Source organism: Chelonoidis abingdonii, chromosome 8, assembly GCF_003597395.2.
Source record: "Chelonoidis abingdonii isolate Lonesome George chromosome 8, CheloAbing_2.0, whole genome shotgun sequence".
NCBI lineage: Eukaryota > Metazoa > Chordata > Testudines > Testudinidae > Chelonoidis > Chelonoidis abingdonii.
In genome coordinates this window covers 95,224,872-95,251,283 of record NC_133776.1, presented here as the reverse complement: position 1 = coordinate 95,251,283, position 26,412 = coordinate 95,224,872, and the positions used below count along the sequence as shown (strand labels likewise).

The window sequence follows — 26,412 nt, the reverse complement described above, 5'->3', positions numbered from 1 at the left end:
GATCTTGGGCTGGTGCAGGGAAAGTCTGGCTGTGTCTCACTGAATCTGCCCTTCATTCCTTGCGCCACTGAGACTGCACATGCATACGCAGAGAACGGTTTCTCTACTCACAGGTTGTATGTGACAGATTAGATATTTATAACCACAGCTGTAAAACTTACTTGGAAGGAGTAGTGTAAACAGTTATTATTTATTCTCGTTATACTACTGTTATGAGCTAGCAGTGCTACGTGTTTGTAACTTCGTCCTTTCCCAGAAATGCAGCCTTCTCATTCTGAGATAAAAGTAAAACTGGGACAATGTCATAGTCTCGTTTTTAAAAGCAGACCAGAGATAATGGAGACTTCATAGTTTAATATGGCAAAAATCAGAAGGGCTGCCTTTGTTTCCCAAATATTTCTTAAGAGGCTATCATGTGCGCTCGAATGCATTTTAATGAATTTTCACAAGATCACATGAGAGCACATTGGTTGCTTGTCTGTTTGTCCTTGTTTGTGTGTGTGAATGAAGCTTTTACAGAATTAGCCGTGTACAGTAGTCAATCAGCACAGTTATGTATACACATGCATTCATTGCCAAATAGAGCTTGCCTGCATAATAACCAGCACAGAATGGGGCCGAACACGTTTTGATTGCTATTCTCATATATTTGTTGCCAGATCATGAAAAGCGATCTCAGAACTATCTCAGAGGAAACGGGGAAAGAGCTGCAATAAACCAACCCTTTCCCCTAGGAGGAGCCAGTGCCAGGCAAGGGAAGCTGGCAGGAAAGCTAGTGAAGAAATTGTCTGAGGAGGACATGTATGCACCACTGCCAAGTCTTGATCTAGAGATGCCCCATAATAACTTGATTGATAAGGGCCTGCAATGAGCAGCTGATTGAATTGGTTCACCCAGGGGCTCCTGGATATGGACGTCCTAGCACGCCCATGATGATCTGCTGCCACTGCAATCAGATTAGCTAAACTAGCAAATGTCTCTGTAATGTGAAGCTGAATTTCTTTCCCCTGTACTTGTCAGAACTGCCACAGTGGCGTGTTAATGCACTATATTTCCCAGTGAAAGCATTCAAATGGGATTTAGGGAGTTAGGGAGAAAAATCTAGCAGGCTCATAGCAGAGATACCAAGGTGGCATAGCGTGTACTGTAAATGAGTAATGAATCATGTGTGCTTGAGCATGGAATACTTAAGCATATCTTTATATAATATAATATCAAATCCAATGAGTGATTTCCATGCCTAGCTGATAACGAATAAAGAAGTCTTCAGTATATTATTGCCATCTTTTATTTGCTTGGGATATTTCAAAGGTGGTATTTTAACCCTGCAGATATGGGGCAGTATTCAGACTTGTCAGAAGCAAATACAACCCTGCTGAATTCATTGGATTTACACCCACTTCCACCAGTGGTGAATTTGGCCCTGTGAGTTTTATGGGCACTAGCTGCAAATACTCACCATGAAAGTGAAATGCCAATATCTTTTGCATATTAAAAAAAAATCTTGTAGACATTTTATTACACTAAAAAGCAATTTTAAAAGCTCAAGTGCTACTGGGTACCTTGAGACTTAGAGGCAGATTTGCAAGGGGTCAATACTCAGGGGTGAATTTTCAAATGACCTTAGCTCTGGTTTAGGAATCTATACAAGGTCTTGCTTGTCAACCGAACTCTGCACCCAGCAAATCCCGTTGGGACACATGGCTGGATTTGCCACAAGAGTTCAGCGTCCAGCGTGCTGGAAGGTTTTAAAAATCCCCGGTGGATGCTGAGCCCTTCTGAAAATTCTGGCCTTAGTCTATGGAGGCCTGTTTCTAGTAATTCAAGGTGGTAATGGGGTTTTCCTGTTCTCTTCACACTTGCTCCCCAGCGCAACAGTTCAGCAGTTTTTCTAAGTGTTCTGAAAGTGGTAAACTCAAGAGTCAGGACAGACATGCAGTTGGCCATGTATGGGAAGCACCCCCTCAGTTTTCCTGCCTAAGGTTTCCTGGAGTGCTGCTTGGGATCACAATGTGTTTATTTTGGAAATGGGAAGGAACCAATGAAAAGTTCTCTAAATGTGTGTGTTTAGATTTACACAGCTGTGCCTTACTGGCATGTCTCAGAGAGCATGGCAACGTCGATTCAAACATACCACGTCAGCCCATTTTTATCAGAGTAAAAAAAGGGGCACTTCAGATAAACAAAAAACAAACAATCTATCTCCCACCTGGCAGCCCATCCATCATCAGACCGAGGACTTGTGCCGTTTTCTAATGATCACCAAACTTAGGCTGTGTCAGGTTAGTGGAATAAGCAAATGACAATCTATAATCCTTCACTGAGCTTGCTCTGCCACAAATCCACAGATGCTTACATCTACACACTTTAAAGTGCTTTAGCTATCACTGGGTGTGGCAAGGAGAGCAATTGTCTTTCTCACAGTCAGGAATCAAACTTCATATGTTTCTAGAGACCAAAGCCAGAAGACAACAGGAATCTAGTACAGTTGTCAAAGAACTGGTGTATGTTCCTTTTAATTAACACATTCAACAAGCAGTCACCCGCATTCTGCACCAACTCTAACTTCCACGTGGTTTTCAGGTGCAGCCAATGTAGAGCCCATTGAAGTAATGCAGTTGGGAGGTCACAAAGTCATGGATCACTGTAATAAGGCCCATATCTGAGAGAATGAAAAAGGCTTTCTTGGCCCCAGGCCCCAAATGTTGCTTTTGTAAGCAACGAGTAGACCAACTCCATCCAAAACATGGACAAGAACTACCCCTACCATACTCCCTGATATTCCCCTCTACCCTCAAACCTTGGAGCATCACCACTAGATTGATCCTCTGCCATCTCATGTTTCTCCAAATCTCTCTGAGCTGCACACTGAGAAAGTGGAGGTATTGCACCATCTAGATTTGATGATAATCGTAAGCCTTGTTCACAGATGAATGATACTATAGATCCCATTAACAAGCACCGTCCTCCCCATCCATTGAAATGGAGAGTTGACAAATAAAATCTGTGGAACCCAGCATGAGCAATCCCTTGGGAGCAGATGTGGAGTTGCACAAAACCTCTCTCTAGGTCCTCCCTGACAGAAAAAAGCAGCCAATGTAAAGCTATTCACTTAACCTGGGACCCAATGCATGTTAACATGAACTATGGTCAGAGTTAGCAAAAGCTGCTGATAGATCTAAGGATACGTCTAGTGTTCAATCCCCGATCACTCTGCCGTTGACTTCTGTACTCCACTGTGGCAAGAGGCGGAAGCAAAGTCAATGGGGGAGCGGCAGCAGTCGACCCCGCACCCTGAGAACGCGAGGTAAGTCGACCTAAGATGCGTCGACTTCAGTGACGCTATTCTCGCAGCTGAAGTTGCATATTTTAGGTTGATCTCCTCCCCACCTCACCCCAGTATAGACCAGGCCTAAGAGATTCTTCAGGGACGCCTGACCGTTGTCTGTTGCTTCTCTATGTTAGGGCTCAATGCTGAAGTTAAAACTAGGGATACGCTTAAAGGGTCATTTCAAAGTAGCCTCTCCTTGGCTACTAAGGAGAGAAAATATAATTCTCAGGAAGCAGGACCAACTGTTTAGTTGGGGCCATGCTTCTGAAAGGGGCCATGGAATGCTGCAGTGGATGACTATCTACACTTGTCTATTAATGTTACATAATAGGGAATATTTGTCTCCTGCTGCCATGCAGGCATGTTCACCAGTGGGGAAGAGAATATTCACTTTTGTTTGTCCTTTCGGATTTTAAGCTCTATGGGGAGTGATTGTGTTTTACTAGATGGAGGTTCAGTGCCCACCATAATGGGGTTCGATCTTGGCTGGGGCCTTTAGGTCTTATTCGTATTATGATGGCACCTAACAGTAAAGTAAACTAGAGTGGGAGTTTTTGTTGATAAACCTGGGTGCAGTTTGGTCATGACACTGGGGTTAATGCTTATATTCTTGCAAAAGTGCTATGAGGTTGCTTTAATAACCATGAATGATTGAGAGGACCTGATTGTTTTAGATCTCCCTCAGAAGAAGAGATGCCTGTTTGAAAGGTTTGTTTTATTTCTGTCTGAGTGCCCTGCACATGTGTTACCAACTGAATAATAGATCTGTAGAAACTCTATAGTTACATTTGCTTATAACACTACACCACTGCATGCTTCTATGGCCTTGTCTGCACCAGAAAGGGCCTGCAAATCGCTCTACTAGCAAACCCTCCTAGTAGCGACATAGCTGATACGTGGAAGTTCTTTTGCCAGCTTAGCTTATACCAGTTCCCCCCAAAAAATAAACTATCAAGGCAAGAGGACTCTTTGCATGGTATAACTGTGTCTACCATAGGGCTTTTGCTGGCATAACTACATTGGTTAGTGATTTGATTTTTATTTTATTTATGTATTTATTTATTTACCCCCCCCAGCATAGCTAGGCCGCAAAGCGTGCTGCATTGTGGAATGATGCACTCTGCAGTTCCCACCAACACAGAGTGTTGCGATCTCACTGCCCTGTGTGGTCGACACTGATGCCAACTAGCTGCCTTTTAGTTTGTACAAGCAGCAGCCATGCGGGGCAGTTAGATTGCAACACTTTGGTGTGCCCTGCAGTGCCCAATCCTGTAGTCCACTCTGCAGCACAGTGTCAACATACATTAATGTATAGACCAGGCCTGGGAGAGGCTTGCAATTTTTGTATCATCCTAAAAGGTTTCAGAGGAAACGATGGATTTTTATTATTTGCCTGCAATCTCTCTCTTTTGATAAATAACATAACTGTAACGCCTTTAAATTGAAGCAGCAGTGTTAATGACTGATTAATCTTATGACCCACAGGCCCTGCTTATTAAAGTGAGGACCACAGATAATTACATTTAGAAAAGACTGACATGTCATGTCAATGGAGCATTAAAGAGCCATTGTTTTCAGCTTCACTTTCTTTACATAGAGTAGGAAGTGTGATCATATTTGTCAAGATTACTGGATTTTTAATTCAGCATTTAGTGAGCATCGAGTTTTTCATGTCTCTTTTTGTGCTTTACAAACCCTGTAGGTTTTGTGAAGGAGTGGCAGTCCTTCATATAAGCAAAGCCGAGGCTAGTGTGGATTTAGAAGAAACAGAAATTAAGATTTTTGCTGCTGTTTGGCGTTTGAAGTCTGAAGCATCTGTGGCTGGGGAGCTTGAAAGATTAAAATGTGTTTAGATATTTGAGAGTTGTTTTGCTTTCTTTAGAAAGTATGCTGATTATTTCATATGCCCCGTCTTTAAAGAATGTAAAATAATTTAGCTGTCTCAGGTCTGAACTTAATACCCATTGTTGGCAGTGGGGCACCAACTTTAATCCAGGATTCTATTCAACTCTACCATTGTTTAGACAAAAAAAAATAGTTTCCATAAAAATGTTGGCATCTGTGTTATGCAGGGAGCATAATGTCTTCATTGAAATGGTACCAGAAAGTATTTTTTTAAATTCTGTTATTCACAAAACAGACAATGTATTACAGTTTTAACATCCGGTTTAAGACTAACCTGTCAAATTTAGCATTTGTCTGTTAAATTCCGTACATTTATGTCCACTTAAATCCTGGCGGACTTTGTCCCAATAGGTCTGTCTCAGTATTTCACCTTGCAACTTTAGAATGTGGTCTAAGGCCAATAACATGTCCTTTTCTTGCAGTTACAGGGATCTATTAAGAGAAAACTGGAAGATGACAGCTCCCCTGCTTCCAGTGGCATGCCCGATGTCATTTTCCCAAGTGACAATAAGAGACTTTGTCTTGATGATGTAACTCTATCTATGGGCCAAGAGACCAATCCCAGTGTGTCGTGTCCAGATATGCAGAACTCTCCATTCTCCACCAATCACAGCACTTCTTCCATGGGAGTAGCTGGTCATTCAGCGCTACTTGAAAACAATCACATGAATGGCAGTGGCATTGGTTCTCCATTTTCGGTACCACCCAACACAGAAATAGGACAGAAAGGGACGATAGGTGGACAGAATAATGTTGTTCATTATGACGAGAAAGGAAACAATATGCAGTCTGTGGACCAGGAGCTGCAAGATCTGTTAGAAGAGCTGACAAAAATGCCTGATCCTTCTCCTAATGAGCTGGATCTTGAGAAGATCTTGGGAAGCAAGGCTGAAGAGCCGCTTGGTCTGAGTCACCCACAGTCAAGCATAAGCACCACGCCAAAGTCCTCTCCGCAGACATCTCACTTGGAGAACCACATTGCGAACAAAGATTTTTCTCCAGGTTGCAATCCCACAAGTGGAGGATCACCCCAAATGAGGCCTCCATCTGTTGGGGCTAACTATCCGGTTCCTCCCCCAAACAAAGCTGTTGCATCACCCATCTCTTCGGGAGCACAGAATAAGAATCAGGCACAGTCTATTCTGCCAGTACCCTTGCCCAACATGCCTACGTCTAACTGGCATGCACAGCAACTAAAGCAGCTGGCAGCAAGCAAACAAGTGTCTACTACTAATAAGCAAGTACAGGCTCCCAACTGGCCAACCATGTCCACTCCAGGTCTTTCTCCGCCTTATAGGCCGGGATCATCCCCCCTCCATCAACCTTTCAGCCCTCAAAATGTCATGGTGTCTGGCATGACTTCTAATAGTTTACCAGGAAACAATATTCAAAGTCCTCAAAACACTCTGCTTTCAAGCATGGCTTCCGGTAACAACCCATCCAGCGGGCCCTCTCCACCATATGGGTCAGAGAAACTTTCCAGTCCAGCGCTTAACCAGCAGCCTTTCAGCCCCCAGAATTCCATGCTATCCAATATGACTTCAACCAGCCTCCCAACCAATAATATTAAAAGTCCACAGAACAATCTGGTTCCCAGCATGGCCTCCACGAATACTGGACCTTCCCCAACGTACAGGCCAGAAAAACTGTCAAGCCCAGCTCTGCACCAGCAGCCATTTAGTCCTCAAAATACATTAATTCCTAACATCACTCCCACCAGCAATCCCACCAGTATGCAAAGTTCTCTTTTTAAATTGATGACTACAAACCAGTCCAAAAACATGAACATAATTATGCAACCGCCATCTAATGGCTTGCAGAATGAGAATCCTGTTACCCAAGACCAGTTTTCTTTCAATAACACCAAACCACTGTCTCATTTTGCATCGGAGTCAACTACTCCAAAGATGTCACCCATGACTGCCAATCCAGGGCAGCAATCCCTCATTCACTATCTCCAGCAACAGCAGCATGCTCCAGCCACACAACAGTCTCCACAGGCTAATAATACCCCATTTATCGAGCAACATCTTCGACAACTGATGCAGCCACCTCGGATGCAGAGACACATGCAGCCTGCTGCTTTGCCATCTCAACCCAGACAGGTTAGAACATTTTATTCTGTATTAAACGGGTTACATTAAAACACTGATGTTTTTGTTGGGGTTTTTCCCCCCACCTCTCTGCTTCAAATATAGCATCACTGAGCTCTTTGGATATGTGCATAGACATAATGGTAACAACATTCTGGGGTGCTTGGAAGTAATTGTGAAGAAATAAATACTATGTCATTCCATCATACACATCCTAGCTGTTTCCCCCCTAAGTGAGTGGATAGTTTCACACTATTGTACAACAAATATCTCAAACCATTTACATCACTTTTTAAGGGAATAATTTTGCTCTTCTAGTTAGCTTATTTTGGTAGCCGTGACGATATTCACATGATGGATTTACCATCATCTGTCACTCTGTTAAAATCATATTTCATACTCTGAACCAAATTACACCTGAAATTACACCTCTGAAGCCAGGTAGGCTCAGGTTGGATGGAAGGTGATGCCAGAATGTGGCCCCTGTATGTTTAACAATGCAGCACTTGAGTAGCCAGGAGACAGATTTGAAATACCTGTTACAAAACTCACCAAAAAATGACCACCTTTTGGTGAGTGCCTATCCTTCCCTAGGTAGATCTGGACTATGTGTTGAGTGGACAAAGAACCGCAGCTGTCAGGGGTTAGAAACGCCATTTATTTCTCTTGAGTAACCCTTGCTGGGAGAGGTGCTGAGTGACATCTGTCCATATCCTAGCTGACCTAAGAAATGTTCGTTGTGACCAAGGACCTTTGACAAAGGGAGAGCTAAAGGAATGGGGTTTGTTCTGTGGGCGCAGGAACAAGGGAAACAAAGTAAAATAAAAATGCAACTTCACAGCCACAATTAACTAGGTTGCTAACCAGAAGCAAAACTCTGACAGTAGAATCTGCAGAGCTGCGTTTATTGAGAACAGTGGATTCTGACCAGACACCAACTGGCGTGGAGTCTAATCACTTATCACTGGCCTGCACTCAGAAGAGCGGAGGATGGTCTCTGAGGTGCTGTTGAATTTAGCTGAGGAATGACAGATGAAACCGAGGGTTTCTTTGTTCTTCACTGTACCATGGTCAGCTTTCAAACGTCCAGCATGTGCCAGCAGTTCCCACACTATAGTATCTTAGATACCACAGCCTTTTCCTGTACTAAGAGTAAGAAATAAGGTAGCTGTTGGTAAATGTCAGCTTCTTAATGGTAACTAAACGTAGCTTCTTTCCACAGCGGCCTTTTTCTTGATAGTCCCTTATTATGATGCATCTGCTTCAAACAGGCTGGTCGGAAGGGCTGAAACTCACTGATGCTGCTTATCCAAACATATATATCGTATTTCACTGGGCACTTCATGGCTGATTAGGTGTTAAAACAGAAAAAAACAGGCTACAGATGTAAGGCCCTGATCCAGCAAAGGACTTAGACACATGCATAACTTAAGCATGTGAGCAGGGTGACCAGATGTCCCAGTTTTATATGGATAGTCATATTATTTGGGGCTTTGTTTTATGTAGGCACCTATTACCCCCACCCCCATCCCAGTTTTTCACATTTGCTGTCTGCTCACTCCACGTCTAAATCCCATTGTCTTCAGTGGGACTAGTTGTCCTCTTAAAGTTAAGCATACAGTGAAGTTGTTTGCTCTATCATGGGCTAAGAGTGTTTTTTCCCCTGCTCCTGAGGACCCCAGTGCCCCAATTTTCCCTGCTTTGCATTCTGTCATACACCTTTTGAGCTCCAACATCACTGATTTATCCCTTTAGCTAAGAAAAACTGGAAAAGATTCCCTTTGGAGATTCTTTTTAATTGGTCAGTGGTTCCTCTTCAGGCATCATTCTTCATGCTTGGCCCGTGCTGCATTTCTAGCCTCTGCCTGCCTACAGCAAGCGAGCGAGAGTGTATAATTTGGGGGCTATCAGTGAAGTTCAAGGACATTTGAGACAGTGATTACAGGTGATGATGATTTCACATGTCCACGTCAGGTAGGGAAGCTCACAGTGCCTCACTGATTTTATAAGGCAAGACTTATTACATTAATTATAATCTAAACTACACTGCTTCTCCATGTTGTATAGCTTGTTAAGCTGCCTGTGATCAATGGTGAGTGTTGAAGATGGGATATTTGCCCAAAGTTTTAATAACTTTGACAATTTTTAATGAAAAAAGTGGCCTCGGTATGCAAAATTATATATAAAAAAAAAAATATCATGGAGGGAGAATATTCTAGGCACATGAAGCATCAAAATTCCGATATACTTACATTTCTTTGAATATTAGTACTTAACTTTTGCAGTTTTGTATACAATTATTTTTTCAGTTGGGTCAAAAGCATTGATGTTGAGATTTTATTTGGGATCCCGATTTCACACCAGGTTTATGCCTGTGTAACTCAGTGGATTCCATTGGAGTTATTCCAGTACACTGATGTAGCTGAGAGCAGAATTGGGCCCTTTATATTTTATTACCACCACTTCTCCATCACAGCCAGTAACGAATAGAACTATTCAAACAGAGATTGTCCGTGGCATTAAAAGACAACAAGTAAAAGATTCGGGGGGGGGCAGGGGGAGGCGAATAGCTTCTCCATTTTTAAAAGTAGTAACTGTTGACGGAGAACAATATGGAGAAATATGTTAAGAGGAAATTATCATAGTGCCCTGGAATGTTGTTTGGTGGTTTGAAATCATCCCCATACTCTGTGCATGCATGTGTTTGTATATGTGACTAAAACTTGTAAAGAGAAGACATAGTGCTTTCTTCTTTTGAGCAAGAGGTGCGGCTTTGTACAGAAGGAGGAGGAGAGAATGGATGGTGGCCAGTTGGAGGAAGAACAATAAAGCATGAAACTTGATCTTTGCAGCAGGCAGAGCAGCATGGGGAATGGAGCAGCTGCTGTGACACAGACTCCAAGTGTGAGCTGCGTTGTTGTCGTAACACATTAAAGAGAAGACTCTGCATTCCAAAAGCTGGAGCAACCTAGTGGTGTCTCACAGCTGTATGTTTTTTTGTACTTCAGAGATAAAATATATCGTGTGGCTTAGTCAGACTGTTTTCAAAATCACATAGTGCCTGGACAATTGGTAAATCTGATAATGTCTAATCTTTTCTCTGAAGTGCTGTGTCTTCATTGTTGAGCATTGACAGATATTGATTTAGTCACTGACAGTTTGCATTGTGTGACATTGGAAAGCCTGGTACTGCTAGCATTGCTGATGTAGATTATATTCAAGTTTTCATTTTGCTCATGTAGTATAGGTCCGTGCAGAGTGAAATTACGCATATCGATTTGGATTCATAAACTCACACTACAGGGAAGACTATGAAAGGCCAAATTGTCAAAAGTGGTCTCCAAAAATATCATCCACGCTTTTCCACACTTAGGAGATTTAGTGGTCCAAAAGGTGTGTCAGGTTTTGGACAGGCGGCAGGTTGGAAAGCAGAGCCCAAACTGCATTTGCCCGGATAGACTGGATAGCTGTGCATCGCTCTGATTTGCATGCAGTGCAGTTTGCACTCGCAGATCTGAGTTCTTTCATGTCAAAAATGTAGTGCATGATTCTCCTCTGATGTAATATTGCCTTCAGTGGAATTACTCTTGATTCCTATTGGTGTGAGAAGAGAACTAGGTCCTTGAATGAGGAAACGAAGGTCCCCAGAAGGGCAAATGAGCCTGCAATGTTAGTGGCTAAGTTCAGGTTGCTTTGCAAGGAGCAGGTTGGGACACTTTCAGTCCTCTAGGCCCCAAATTTGACATACAGTAAAACTCTGTAGAACCTGGTAAGAGAATGGCATCTGGATTGTGTAAATACCTCAAAAACAAAATAGCATTTTGCTGATTGTTTTGCAGAGGATATAAATAATAAATCACCACCATTTGGGTGTGACACACTGCACATTCCTGAGCTCTGCAGCAGCCAAACATGCTATTCCTAGAGCTCTGTGCATTCCTGCTGACATGTGGGATAGCTGTACAGAGGGGAGTCAACAAAAGGTATGTTGGCTTCAGCTCTGTTGCCAAAGCCATGGGAGGGAAGAATGGAGAGGAGCAAAAATCAGCGGGAAGACAATTCTGTTTATAGGATGAATGGTCAGACTTGCATCTTGCTATTGAGTGGTGCATGGAGAAGAGTAAGACCGTCAAGAACAGATTGAAATGAAGAGTGAGAAAACAGTGAAGGGGCTTGATAGTGTTTATTTAGCTGTGGGAAGAGCTAGTAATACGGTGTCTGAGTTGGCAGCGTAAATTATAGGTAGCATAGAAGAATGGAAATCCCTCAGCTAGATTATTTAAGATATTTTTTCTTTGTGCATTTGAGCTAAAGTTTTGTTTCTGAGCATAAACTCTTACATTTAGAAACAAACCTGAAGAAAAATTCACAGTCTTGAGAGTACACTGACCCAGTGCTTTGGTGTTAAAGGTGCCCTGTTATATTCTCCATCACATTCTATTCATTTAGCTTTTATCTATATAGGCATAAACATTTGAATACCCTGGACCTGAGTCTCCTGGTGCCCTGCACCATGTGTGGTCATTTACACAAGTGGAAAGTCAGCCTATAGTTCGTGCAAAATGCTACTATTTTGGCTGGGTAGCTGCTCTGGCGTAAATGGATAAGCATTCTGAAAAGCAATGGAGAATCAGGCTCCTTGAATCTAAAGTACGTCCAAATCTTGTTGTGACTTCAGGGAAAAATGCCCATTGTTTTAAACGCTTAGATGTTTCATGGAGACATTTCTGGCAGAGCGAGCGTCCAACCGGTCATGCATGAATAAACCTTTAGTTGATCAGACCAAAAACTGCTGGCCAGATTTCATCTGTGTCTTCTGTGAACATTTTTTACAAAGTGTCAGATTTAGTTGCTTCAGTGCCACTCTGAAAGAAGTTCCAGTTGGGTTTTGTTTTGGGTGGGTGGGTTGGTTGGTTGGTTTGGTTTTGATGGTTTAGCAAAGTTTTGTTGTTGTTTTTTAAATATTACTTCTTTCCTAGTACCGTGGAGAAGAAAAACAGATTTGATTTCAAAGGGTATTGCTAGTGACAGTACAATGCCGGAGCCCAGGCCTCTGAGGGTGTGGAGAGTGTCTAAAGGCAAAGCAACAAGCCCTTCAGCTAATTAAGTGCCTTTGAATGGTGAATAAAGGATGCCGGTGATGAATCAGGATTACAGAAAGCAATAAGTCTAAGCCTGGAGTTTGACCTCGCCACGTACTTTCCTCACAGATGTGAAAATATCTTTTTGAATGGTCATTTCTGCTTTTACATTTATTTGTGCAATTGGAACTGTTTTTTTTCTCAGACTTGTAGGGTGTTTTTTTCCTCCCTCCTTTCAGCAGTCTCAAAGGAGCCTTCATGAAATGGTTATAGATTGGTCTCCCCCCCTCCCTCCCCCAAGCAAATGTTGAATACTTCTTAGAAACTCAGAGATAAACTCTTGAAGAACTGTGGTGGACTTGGCCACTTAACGTCCATTGAGGGGGTCCTGCAGTTAATGCAACAATTCAAAATGCAAGAGTTAGGAATTAAATTACAAAGACTAGTTTTCATTCAAAACTGATTTCTTTTTATATCATTTTCCTTTATGTATTTAAATTGTGGGCACCCTCCTCTTGTACCAGCGTTTTCTGGATTGTAAAATGAGCCTTTGTAGTAACATCTTTAAACTTCTTCAGTTTGTGGACCTGACAATATCTTGAACTCTTCATAATGCATCAGACTCAAAGGAACAATCCATGCGGGAAAGTAGTTACCAATAAACCATCTCCTGCTATAAATGGAAGACCAGTAACTAAACTAACTTTACACCCCCATCCAATTATCACCCCCTTATTTTTTTCTGAAAATTGCTAGGAAACTCTGTCAAAGCTGAAACTCTTTCCTTGATCCATCACGCTCTCACCTTCTTAAATTTATGTTCTCCTTAACAATACAGAAAAAGTCCATGCCAGCAGCACAGTTCGTTCGGCACTTATGGGATGAGCAACCCTACAAAAATAAATGAGTGTGTTCACTCAAGCTGTAGAAATAGAAAAGAATCCTAGGGTTTATAGTAAAGAACAGGGCGATATTATGCAAAATATCTTTCTTGCCTATTCCCCACATGACAAGATGATGATGTGTAAAATATGTGCACTTTCAGACACATAGTATTTAAAAAATGCTGTTGGAGATGGAGGGAGAGAGAAAGCATGTTTGTGAGCTGCATATATTCAGGAGGGGAGCGTAAGCCAGTAATCGAAAGAAATTCAGAAACAAGCCTGGAATTTTACCCTAACACTCTGTCTTTAATTAACTGCCTTGTACCTAGGAATTGCTGCACATGGAATGTACTACAGCTTTGTACCACAAATGTACATAGACCTCAGCAATACCACAGTACTTGCATAGTGAGCGGAGGACATTGCACATAACGCAAAGTTCTCTGCCTTAGCACTGAAATAAATCTTGCTTTTGTGGTTTTAAGTCAGTCCCTTCATGTTGATTTAAGCAACAAATACACTGTTGTTTCTCTTTGTTTAACAGAAGTAGAAGGGGAGGCGAGGGGAAACCCTCTCTCAAATGTGTAAGGAAAGTGACATGATCATGTTAAAGAGTGTCTCAGTAGCTTTAAGTGGAGCCAGATTCTGCCACCATGTCTCACACGTAGTAATACCCTACTCTTCAGGAAGTCCCACTGACTTCAGTGGGGATGCACCTCAAGTAACAGTATGAGAATCTTGCCCATGGACTGTGCATATGGGTGAGTTGTTTTTTTGTTGTTTTTTTTTGTTTTGGTTGGTTAGTTAGTATTTTAATTTCTTGCCAAAAGGACTCTTGGACTAAGAGCCCATCCTGTAAACCTTGATGAGTAACTTTCCCTTCCATGAGCCCCATTGAGTAAAACGGCAGTACTTGCAGGTACAATTACAGGATTGGACCGGAGCTACAGATTTTCATTTAAAACATTTTTAAGACTTTTGATATTTATTGGCACAAAAAGTGTCTGACCATAGAAACCTTTCATAGGTTCATGGATTCCCAGGCCAGAAGGGACCATTGTGGTGGTCTAGTCTGACCTATGGCCTGTGCTCTACAGAACTTCCCCAACATAATTCCTAGAGCAGATCTTTAAGAAAAACATCCAATCTTTATTTTAAAATTGTCAGTGATGGAGTATGTACCGCGACCTTGTACATTGTTCCAATGGTTAATTGCCCTTGCTGATAAAGATGTACATCTTATTTCCTGTATGAATTTGTATAGCTTCTACTTCCAGCCATTGGATTATCTTTTATACCTTTCTCTGCTAAATTGAAGAGCCCATTTTTGAATATTTGTTCCCCATGGAGGTACTTATAAACTGTGATCTAGTCACCCCTTAAATCTTCTCCTTGTTGACTTAAATAGATTGAGTCTATTATTACAAGTCAGGTTTTCTAATCCTTTAATCATACTTACAGCTCTTCCCTGAACCCTCTCCAATTTTTCAACACCCTTTTTGAATTGTGGACAGCAGAACTGGACACAATATTCCTTCAGCAGTTGCACTAGTGTCAAATACAGAGGTAAAATAACATCTCTGCTTGTACTCAAGAAAGATTCCTCTGTTTATGCATCCTAGGATCACATTAGCTCTTTTGGCTGCGGCATCGCAAAGGGAACTCATGTTCAGCTGATTTTTCCACCATGACCCCAGAATCTTTTTCAAAGTCCCAGCTTCCCAGAGTTAAGTATGACCTGAATTGTTCCTAGATGTATACATTTATATTTAGCTGTATTAAAACACAGATTTTTCACTTGCATCCAGCATACCAAGTAATCCAGGCCATTCTGTATCTATGACCTGTCCTCTTCATTATTTACCACTCTCACAATTTTGGTCATCTGCAAACTTTTTTTTTTTTTTTTTTTTTTACAGTTTATTCTTCTGGGTCATTGATAAAAATGTTAACTAGCGTAGAGCCAGAAACAGATCTATATTGGCTCTCACTAGAAACATGCCCGCTCGATAATGATTTCTCATTTTACAATTCCATTTTGAGACCTATTGGTTAGCCAGTTAATTTGTAAACAACTTAACAAAGGTTTGTAACTTTTTCTTGACTGGGCCCTTATCTTTGAAGGAACTTAAACACTCTGAACATTTGAGTTTCAAATGGCAATACAGAGGGACCCTTTCTCATTAGTTGGTGCATAGAGGGCATCACAATGAAGTTATCTGAATGCACAGTCTGCCTGTGTCTCATTTATAAAAAGAAGACTGCGAATAGTGATTTAGCCGATGGCCGAGAGCTGCTACTTGTGTTTTCACTTGTAAGTTCATGCAACCGTAACTCCCATATTAAAAAGGTGTGTGTGGGTTGTACTCATGAATGCCAAGAAGTATTTTCCATTACCCTAATGTGGGCCTGATCCTATTTTCCTCCCGTACTGAAAACTCTCATTGACTTCACTACCTCTAACCACCAATTCTTGCCACATTTGAGGAAGATTTAAAAAAAAAAAAAAACAGGAAAAGGATTTCCAAAAGTGACTAGTGATTTTTGGGGTGCCCTAAAGGGGCCTGACTGTCAGAAAACTTCAGTGTGTCTCACGTTGGGCACCCAAAATCACGAGTCACTTTTGAAAATCCTTTGCCAAAGTATTTCGAAAACATGATTTCTGTGGTCATATTGATTACTCAGACCCCACCCTCTGCTATGTGTCTATTTTACAAGGCAAAAATATTTAAAGAAAGAATCAAAAGCTGATGTCACGTAAACAGGAAAAAAAATCATTTTGAGAGTTGATAAACTGTGTACTGTAACTAAAATATGAAGGCAGGTTTGGAGGGTGGGGGAAATACAGTCAACTACTTGGTCCTTCTCGTTATGCCACTTCGGTAGTTTTCGGCCTCGGTGAAATAAGTGCTCAACAACAACAACAACAAAAGTGCAAACCTGTTCTGTTTCAGATGCAATACCTAGAAATAACTTTCCTGGTAAAATGAACTCAGTTTCTTTCTTTTTTCTCTGGGCATTTTGGAGAAATTTCAGTGTGTGGGTGGGGGAAAACAGACAAGTGGCTGTAAACAGGAACTGATATTGTCTCTGCTTCTGAATGGGGAGAGAACTGAACGGGCTTCATTGGTTTCTCTCGTACATCTGTGTATCTGGAAACACTGGGATGATTCAGAGTTTTCTGATTAATACTGGAGCAAGCAAAATGGTGCAAATTAACTGCCATTACAGATCTGTTCTGTGTGGCAAATACGCCCCTGGAACAAACGCTGGTCTGTGAAAATGACTTAGAGAAAAAGGTAAAGGGTCTTAAATACAAATTAGGAGCAGTCGCTTCAAAGCTGTTAACGTTAATGTGAGAAAGCGAAACACTATTATGAGCTGTCTTCAAAAATTCTGCCCATTTAGGAAGCAAATCATCCTGTTCTTTTTGGCTTTGCAGTATTTCTGTTTCAAGTACTTAGGTCTATTTCAAGTATCACACACTAATCATTGATAGAAATTCACAATCAAAATGTAGCAACCTCTTAGGACTTTGAAGGCTAATCACTCTAGGACATGTACATGCTGAAGATTAATTTTTTTATGCTGTATTCAGGGGGAACATATTTCCATATTGCTGTGTCATTCTAAGAATCTATCTTGGCCATTTAAAAAAAATTAGGCTTGTCCTACCATTTAACTGTTTGAGGTCCAAGTGGGTTGAAATTCTTTAGCATAGATAGTATTAGTTATAAAATCCAGTGCCATGCTTTAACATTTCTGATGCCAATGATTACCAGGAATGAAAATGAAACACTAAAGACAGAGAAAAGCCTGATGAATAGATGTTAGGTATTTATTTTTATTGTTTATACTGTAGTATTCCCTAAGAGGCCTGAGTCAGGATCAGGAGCTCCCCACTTGTACAAATGTATACGAGATGGTCCCTGCCTGAAGACTTCACTATTGAAGGTCGTGATCCTGCAAAGACTTAAGAACATGCTTAACTTCACACACTGGAAGTAGTCCCATGGCTTCTACAGGGCTATGCAGATGTGTAAAGTGAACAGTTTAGACCACGGGTAGGCAACCTATGGCATGCGTGCTGAAGGCGGCACGCGAGCTGATTTTCAGTGGCACTCACACTGCCCAGGTCCTGGCTACCGATCCGGGGGGCTCTGCATTTTAATTTAATTTTAAATGAAGCTTCTTAAACATTTTAAAAACCTTATTTACTTTACATAAAACAATAGTTTAGTTATATATTATAGACATATAGAAAGAGACCTTCTAAAAACGTTAAAATGTATTACAGGCACGCAAAACCTTAAATTAGAGTGAATAACTGAAGAGTCGGCACACTACTTCTGAGAGGTTGCCAAACCCTGCTTTAGACCTTGATGCTGTAGAGAAAAGGGATGCGGCATAGCAGCAGAGTGATGATTGGCAAATGTTATATTTGTCCAATGATTTTTTTTAATGGTAAGAACTTCAATGTCGTGTTTCACATCAGTTCAGACTTGGCTTTTAATAGCCTTTTTTATGCAAGTTTAATAATTATTCTTTACATTTCTGTGACTTTGAGCACATTCACAGTGTAATTTGTTTCACTGATTACTTTTATTCCATAGGGGGTTGGGTTTTAGGGAAAATCAGGCATAAAGGAGGGAAAACTTGCCCCTTGCAAGGTGCCGGGGGAGGGGAACTGACCCTCATCAGCCATTTCATCCACAACAGTGACAACAGCAAATGAGAAGAAATTCTTAAAAGCCTCTTTTTGGAATTGCAGCCCCCTAATGTTAATACTTTTCTTCCATTTCCGGAAAGGACATACTATCGGGGACAGCATTAATATCCCTAACATAAACAAATCCATTGTAGTTGGTACTTAAAGACTGAGGACTTTTGGAAGCCTCGCCTTGAATACTGAGTGTGTTGAATTCTAGTATTTCCTGTTGACAAGCACAATATTAAGTATATGCTCTTGCTCTCTAATTTACAAGGCACTTACATTTGGATAGGTTATTTTCCCCTACCATGACTATAGTGAGGATTGTTTTAAAGAGCGAATGATCTTAAATCTATTCGTTTTATTTCACATGTCTGTTTTTGGTGATCCTTTCTTTGTTAAATCAGCATGTGTTCCTTTTTGAAATTTTCAGTTCAGTTCAGTTTTCTGTAGGGAAATGTGATGTTTAACAGAAAAATTGCATAACAAGGATGTTACTTTTTTTGCTCCCTTTTCCCAAGAGATGTCCCGTGACTTCCTCTATTACTCCATTAATCGCTATAGCTCAGATTTTGTTCTGATCAAAGGAGCAGAATGAGGTTGAAAAGGGCAGATTCTGGCAATTGACTTGACTTGTTTAGATTCCCTGCTGAGCTCATTTACATCTGGAATTAAGCTGTTCCTGCTGTATTTTTCCTCCTCAGTTTCTTGATACTAGTACTCTTTCCAGCCCCGTCCTCAAGGGGGCAGCAGCGCTGAAGGCAGAGCAATAACCATGGGCTGACAGACCATTCAGATTACTTTCACTGAGATTCAGAACAGAATTTCTCTAGGATCTGTAGAACCAAAGTCCTGCCATGGTACTAGTGAGGCTACACAATCCGCTTGTGAATTTTCAGTGTTTGTTTGACTATCTGTGTCTGTCATTAGATCTCATTATTTATTCCAGTATAGAACCTGCTAACTGACCAGAAGCTCAGGAGAAACTGAAGCAAATAATTAAGTTTGTGTGTTTTATGTAAGCACTGTGTTTCCATCTTCTTCAGCTAAACCTGGATTATTACCTACGCTTCAAATGCGGAAGAAATCATTTTAAAATACGTAAGGAAAAAAAATTTAAACCTCTTGAAGTCTCTGAAAGTCTTACTTTACCATATAACGGCTTAGTTAAAGGATGCAGTTGACTTTAATGTCTGCTTTATTTTGAGGTCAGGTCTTGGTACCATGAAGTGCCTTTGGATTTCTGGAGAGAGAGAGAAAGAGAGAGAGGTTTGTGTGTGTGTGTGTGTGAGAGAGAGAGAGAGAGAGAAATATATAATGTCCTTGGCAATTTGGTGCCTGATCTTGTCTTCCTCGTGCACCCCAAATTTCCACTGATGTCACTGGGAGTTCTGCGCGCACAAGGAATACAATGTGTGGCCCTTGATGTGATAATCGTTTTATGATTAAACCGCTCCCAAAAGTGAGCTAGATGCTTCACAGACAACAGAGATAGATACATTTCCTGCCCTCAACAGAGATTCACATATCATTGAACTGACCTGTTGTTGCTGAAATGTGAATGGCACTCCGTTATCGGAGAATATTGTGTATTTAATGGTTTAAGAGTACTTAAGATTAGCATGGGCACAGAGAGTGAGTGAGTGATGTTATCATTATGTACTGACTGGCGTTCTGAAAAAATGTCAGTAGAGCCAGTCAACAATTTTCGGTACATGTGTTTTTTTTGTTGTTTATTTTTTAAAGGGAAATTTCTGCCTTCATTGAAAGTTGTCATTTTTTCCCCAAAACCAGAAAAATCTAATTTAAACGGAAAATTTTCCACTTTTGTTTTTTTCTGGAAAATCCCAACTATTGAAAGAAAAACTGGAATTTTGTTTTCATCAAAATTGTTTGCAGAAGGGTGGAACAGGGAAAATCCTTTAGACAGCCAGCTCTGCATGTGAGCTTTTTTTTTTTTCTGATGTACACACTGACAGGCTGGGGTTTTAATTTAAAAATGAGCAAGTGTCCTGAATTAGAGTTCCTGTGTGAAATGAAGTCAGAGGGGCAGTCCACATTGTACCTGCTTTACCCATTCTAGCTTTCCACAGCGTGTAAATCTGTGTCAGTTTTAACATATTGGAGTCTTCCCAGAATCTGCATGGACACTCTTTAAGCAAGAAACATTGTTACACTATGGGCAGTAATTTAACTCTCTCCATGACTTCTTGTTTCGTTTACATACAAGTGTGAACAATACTGAGGGTTACCAAGGGTCTTCTGAAAGAATGATGATGTCCAGATGCCACTGTAAAGAAGATCTTGTCTCTCGACTACAAATCCTTGCCCCTATCTCTCTCTTAATTAAACATTTTAAGGACAGTTACATAATTGCTTTCTAGAGTACTGTAAAGTATAACTAAATGGTAAAGTTGTTTTGTACCCTGCTCACAAAGCTGTTTTTTTTGCCTTCTAACTGGGAGCAGCTATTTTTAAAATCATGACCACTACAATAACCCTTTCCAAACCAGACTTTTGGGTCTGAAAATCTGGATTCTGAGGGAAATATAGGGAGCCTTTCCATGCCCGTGGTGTAACCTAAGAGCTTTAGCAAAAAAAGAAGGAATTAAGGTAATTCAGAGTAGTAGAAGCATGAAAACTTTAGTGACCTTCTGTAAATTCTGTGTGTATTTCTACCCCAATTACACTATATCCCCTCCTGTAACACTGTTCTTCCACGCGTTTACTGCTCAGAAAACCAACAGCTACTCGTCTTTGCAAACTTGTGTACCAGTTTCCCATACATTACAGGCTTGAACGCATATTTTTAACAGCAATTCATGATTGGGATGACGGGAAGGAAATGAGCAGAAAACATCATATTCTATCTCTCTCTGAAATCTTGCTGGTGAAAGATACGGTTACCACCATAATGATCAGATGCTAATTGATTCATTGTGCTGTGAGGCAAGTGCTGAGCAGAGGAGCCGGGCGGATTGTCTTCTTACTCAAACTCCACTTTGGTTTAGTTGTTGAGGAAGACCAGGAGAGGGCTAGACAGCCGCTGCCACTACATCCAGTGCATGTTTTTCTCAGAAAAGAGGCACCGCCAGCCAAGAGCTCTTTCCTTTGGAAACTGTGGCTGGGAAGGGCCCCTTTGGCTTGCGAGACGAAGTGGGCAGGCAGACAGCCCCTTTCCTGAATCCCAGGCAGGCAGGCACCAGACGGCTGAAGGAAGAGAGGCACCAGGCTGAATTAGATTGCCTCACTGTCCAAAGCAGGCAGTCAGAGAGTCAGGCTTAATTGGTTTGCAGCTGTTCATTTTTTCCCTTCCTCCCTCCCCTGTGTCCTTTCCCCCTCCTCCTATCTGACGCCCCACACCCACCATCACTCTAGCTAGCAGAACGGAAACCTTGCCAAGTTGGGAAGGAGTATCTGAATTGTCTGACTAATTTTTAGCAACTTTTATACCTTTCCCTAAAGAGCAGCAGCAAAGGGGAGGAAAGTAAAGCCTTTTAAACAACAAACCCTTCAGTAAAACCCAGTAATTTTAGTTGCAGTGTTTTTTGTGGGTTTTTTGTGTGTGTTTGGTGCAGGAGGTGTTGCAGTGTTTTGTTGTTTCTGAGTGGCTGAAGACCAGTCTTTTCTCACTGTCCTTTAGCTGTTACAAGCGGCCAAGTGACCAGTGATTTTTGGTTGCCATTGACAGAGACCTTTTAAAGGGGTTTCGCTTTCAGGAAGTCCTGAACAATGGGCCTCTGGAAAATAGGCCCAGTTAGAGGGTCTCAAGCTGGGCCCCTAAAATCACTGGTCAGTTTTGAAAATCTTGGCCTTCAATCCTAATTCTCAGATTTGTGTATGTTCGAGGTGGGAGCCTGCAATGGGAATTTCACATATCCATGATTTAGTTTAACTTTTGCACCGTTTACATTCTCCAAGCTACATTGAAGAGGATGGGATTGTGGTCTTTCCCAGGCAGAAATGACAGCCACTACTTGCCTCACATTCTCTCTATCCCATTGCTTTCTCTGACTTCCAGGGATCTACCTTTACAAACTGCACCCACGTGGGACTGAGATTCACCTTAGGGAAAACTTCACTTTAATATGATGTTCTTCTATAATGATATTGGATGCTGGATACAAACTTTTCTTTAGAATTATGACAGGCATGGTGGCTTCTTCAGAAAGAGGAGATGAGTAGCAACCCCCTTTCTTTTTGATCCAGGCACCTTCACTTCTATAAATCCATCTAGAAGTCCCACGGCTTCTAACAGTATCCTCTGAGTCAGGGTTAGAGGTGACCAAGCCAAAATTGCTCATGTCACAGAAGTTGGCTCATTGGAAAAAATAACAATTTAACACATGCCAGAGGAAAGACTCTGGAAGATGCAACAGAGCATTTGTCAACTCCAGTAATTATCAGTACTGCATCCAAAAGAGAATCCATCCCCCGGGTCCTATGACTTCGTCCTGTGAAGCGGCCCAGTTCTACTCTGGATCTTGTCATCTCTGACTGTTCTTTACTCAGTAGCTCATATGCTGGATGCTGTGGTATAGACAATCTCTAAATTATTTCCAGTGCAATGAAGTGCTCGCTGAATTAGTATCTTGGAGAGACCTTGAGGGATTCCTCTTCCAGAACCAGCATGGTGTGCAGTGTCTCCAGGATTGGGGTTGGGGATACACAGTCCAAAAGTTCTTTTTCCTGAAAAGTGCTTATCACCTCACTATTCTTGAGCTGAGGATCATCAGAAAAACTGTCTGATCCATTAGAGAATTCTTGTAGGACCAAGCCATCATGATCTGCTCAGACAAAGCCTCTGAAATGGCATTTGCCTCATCACACTAAGGTGCCACTTTTTTGTTTCCTTACTTCCTTGGTGCTTCTGGTTTAAGGACCTGCCACTCTGCTTTGTTGGTGAGACGTCAGTTCACCCAGGTGAATGGATCCTGCCTTGCAGACAGGGTTTTATCCAAGTGGCAGTCTGCTTTTTTGGGTCCGTTCACTTCCAGCAGCAATGTCAAGCCAACCCAATTTTGCAGCTGGTGTCAAGTGCTAGAGGCAACTTTTCTGGATGTCTCTTGTGCTCATAGAATTTAGTATATATTTTTCCTCCATTCCAATAATTCACATGGTCCTTGGGGGTGGAAGTGGTGGAGAGAAAGGAAGATATAACCCAGGGCTGGTTCATTCTTCTGGTAAAGCCAGTTGTGGATGTGCTTTTTCCCCTCTCAGCCCAGATCTTTTGTCCCAGTAGCATATTGGGCCTCTCAACTTACTACTATGGTATCCACCAGTTTGCTCGTGACTGCTCCCTAAGGTCTCCCAGATATCTTCCTTCAGGACACTGGATCTTCAGTGCCCTAGTGACAGCGTAAGGGAGTGAAAACACCCCGGTGAATTGACCCAAAATGCAGTGAATCTATGGCCATGTGATGAGCGAGCAATCAAGAGTTTAAGGTATGCTAATCTGTTTATATAGGAAATACTTGCTGGGAGTTTATTTTTATGATGTCTGCATTAGTATAAACCAGAGCTTGAAGTGGGCACCAGTTCTGTGTTTTGACACATTTCTCTTACTTCACAAGAGCGTAGTGGGGCAAGGGAGGCCTTCGTGGGGTCGAGCGGGTCTGGGAGTAAGTACTATGATGGACGGAAGGATTTGTGTCTGTGGGAACATTTATTAAGAAGTAAGGTGGATCCGTGATTTTTTTTTTTTTTTTTTAATCTATTCAACACGCAGCTTTGTAATGGCTCTGGCAGGGAGAGAGGGGAATGAAAACCTGTTCCACATGAGCCCTACAAAGATGTTGAGCCTCATCTCTAAGAGGGGAAACCTGTTGTGTCCTGATTAGTGCTAATGAAATCGGAAACCTTTTTCAATACAAATAAAAATCTTGTGAATGAAAATATAACCTGAATTTTAATGAGAGCGGGTTACATACTGCAGACCAGATCCAGGACTTGTTGCCTCTTTGTGAGAAAGGAGGCTGGTGACATAGAGAGCAACCACTGCACCCCCACAATGGTATCTCCCAAAACCACTGAGTTCCTGCTCTCCCATATCCTCTGTGAGAGGAGGCAGGAATCCAGGGCAGTGTTTGGGCTCAGGACAATCTAGCATAGATACTCCCAGACTTGACCTGCTGCATCTTGTGCAGATTCCTCCAGCCCTTAGGTGTGTGAAGTTAGCATGGGGCACCACATCAATGCTGCCTTTGCATGCCAGGCTGAACAACCAGAATGAAGAGAGCCTGAATTTTCCCAGCCATCATAGCCCTTTTAATGATGGGGAGTGGTAGGTTCTGTTTTGTCCTGAGTTAATAACCAGTTCCTCGTTTAAAAATAACCCTGCAATTAAAACAAAATGCCTAACGATTTAGGATGTGACACTGCAGCACAACCAGTCATCCTTGGCGTTGGCTGAACATGAAGATTCACTCCGGCACTGAATATTTCATAATTGCTTTACAAGAGGTATAACTGATGGGAGCAGCCAAATGAAATGCAGATAGTAACAGAGTTGTGCAAAGAGTTAGCCCTTTGAGGCTGCGAAAAGCTCTTACTTCAGGTGTTCGAAACTAGTTTGGCTCCTTCTGTATAATGACTACTTCTGTGCATTGCTTAAAGATATACAAACAAAAAGGATCACTTTATTGTAGAGCCCATTAACTCCTTCTGATGCCTGTGCCATCTCTCTCTCCCCCCTTCTCTCTAGTGTCCCTAGCCTCTGTTTGCCAGAAGCTGGGAATGCACGACAAGGAATGAATCACTTGATTACCTGTTCTGTTAATTCCCTCTGGGGCACCTGGCATTGGCCACTGTCTGATACTGGGGCAGATGGACGTTCTTAGTCTCTCACTCACTCTCGCCCATGTGCACACACAGAGTAATTTTAAGGAATTCAGCAACTCTGCCACGTCTTTCTCTCACCCCCACCCTCCACCCCTGTCTTCCACTGCATTTCAGCATGTGTGCATCCGCAGGCAGAGTTTGTCCCTTGTATTCAATTTCAGGGCAACGAGCATTCCTTGGAATAGATTGACCATTGGTTAAAGTGGGTGGAAACAGATATGGGAGCACTGACCGCAGCAGTCTGGGAGGAGCCGTGGGGAAAAGGGGGGATCTCCTCTCTGCTTATTGCAGAGAAGAGAGGGATCAGTGTGTCCTCCAACCCCATCCCTCACTTCATCCCAGGAGCTTGACTAAGGGTACATCTACACTACCCGCAGGATTGGTGGGTAGCAATTGATCTATTGGGGATCGATTTCTCGCATGTAGTGTAGACACGATAAATCGATCCCTGATCACTCTCCTGTCGACTGCCGAACTCCAGCTCGGCAAGAGGCAGAAGCAAAGTTGACGGGGGAGCCGCGGCCGTTAGTCCGGGGGAGCCGCGGCCGTTAGTCCGGGGGAGCCGCGGCCGTCGATCCAGTGCCGTGAGGACACCAAGTAAGTAATTTTAATTCAGTCTAAGATATGTCGATTTCAGCTACGCTATTCTCATAGCTGAAGTTACGTATCGTAGATCAATTCCCACCCCCCAGTGTAGATCAGGCCTAAGAAGTGTAATTGTGTTCACAGGAACATGCTGGATAAAAGACCTTGTGTGCTGAGCCCTTTCTATGAACTTCCCAGCCCACACCAATGACCACTCCAGTGGAATGAAAAGCCTGCACCAGGTTAAACCCACCAGCTGAGTTGCTTAAATCTGCAAACACAAGTCTGTCTAAAATTTAAAAATAAAAGCAGTGCTATTTTAGTGCTTTGGAATTGGGGATTATAAATAGTCCTCTTGGTGTATTACTCCTGGCTGTGTGCGTAGTTCCTAAGACATCACCACGTTCATCATTTACCTTTGGAACAGTCTGTCTGCTTAATGAATGTGGCAAACAGAAGCCTTGCCTGCATTTGTATCTTGTGACGATGTTTGCAGTTGAGTAAAAAAGTGCCCGAAGACACAAGCATTCAGCACAGATGCACTTACTTCAAGCGCTCAGACCCACAAGAGTCCACTGTTTGATAACAGTACATGCTGGACCAAGAGAGCTGAAATCCCACTGTCAGCTAGCAAAAACAGTCATGCTGAAGCTGTGGAGTTTGTAGCCATGAAACTGGACTCTGGCATGCGAGAGAAACCCAAAGTAAATTTTAGAGAGTATAGTGATCTGCAGCACTGATTATAGAACTGGGAGCCAGGGACTGCTGAGCTCCATTTCAGGAGCAGGATGGTCCTGTGGTTAGGGCACTAGACGAGGACTTTGGCAACCTGGTTCAATTCCCTGTTTTGCCACTAACTTCCTGTGTGACCTTGGGTGAGTCATTTAACTTCTCTGTGCCTTGGTTCCCCATCTGTAAAATGGGGATGGATACCACTTTCCTACCTCACAGGAGTGATGTCAGGTCAAACACATTAAAGATG

At 42.1% G+C, this 26,412-nt stretch overlaps 1 protein-coding gene across 1 annotated transcript in view; it reads left to right on the top strand.

The window, feature by feature from the left end:
• The window catches only part of MAMLD1 (mastermind like domain containing 1), a 112,540-nt gene that overhangs the window by 68,499 nt on the left and 17,629 nt on the right, over window positions 1-26,412 (top strand). The window contains exon 2 of the mRNA XM_075068863.1: window positions 5,659-7,341. Within this exon, the coding sequence (XP_074924964.1) occupies window positions 5,659-7,341 (1,683 nt within the window). The remainder of the gene's footprint in view (window positions 1-5,658; window positions 7,342-26,412) is intronic.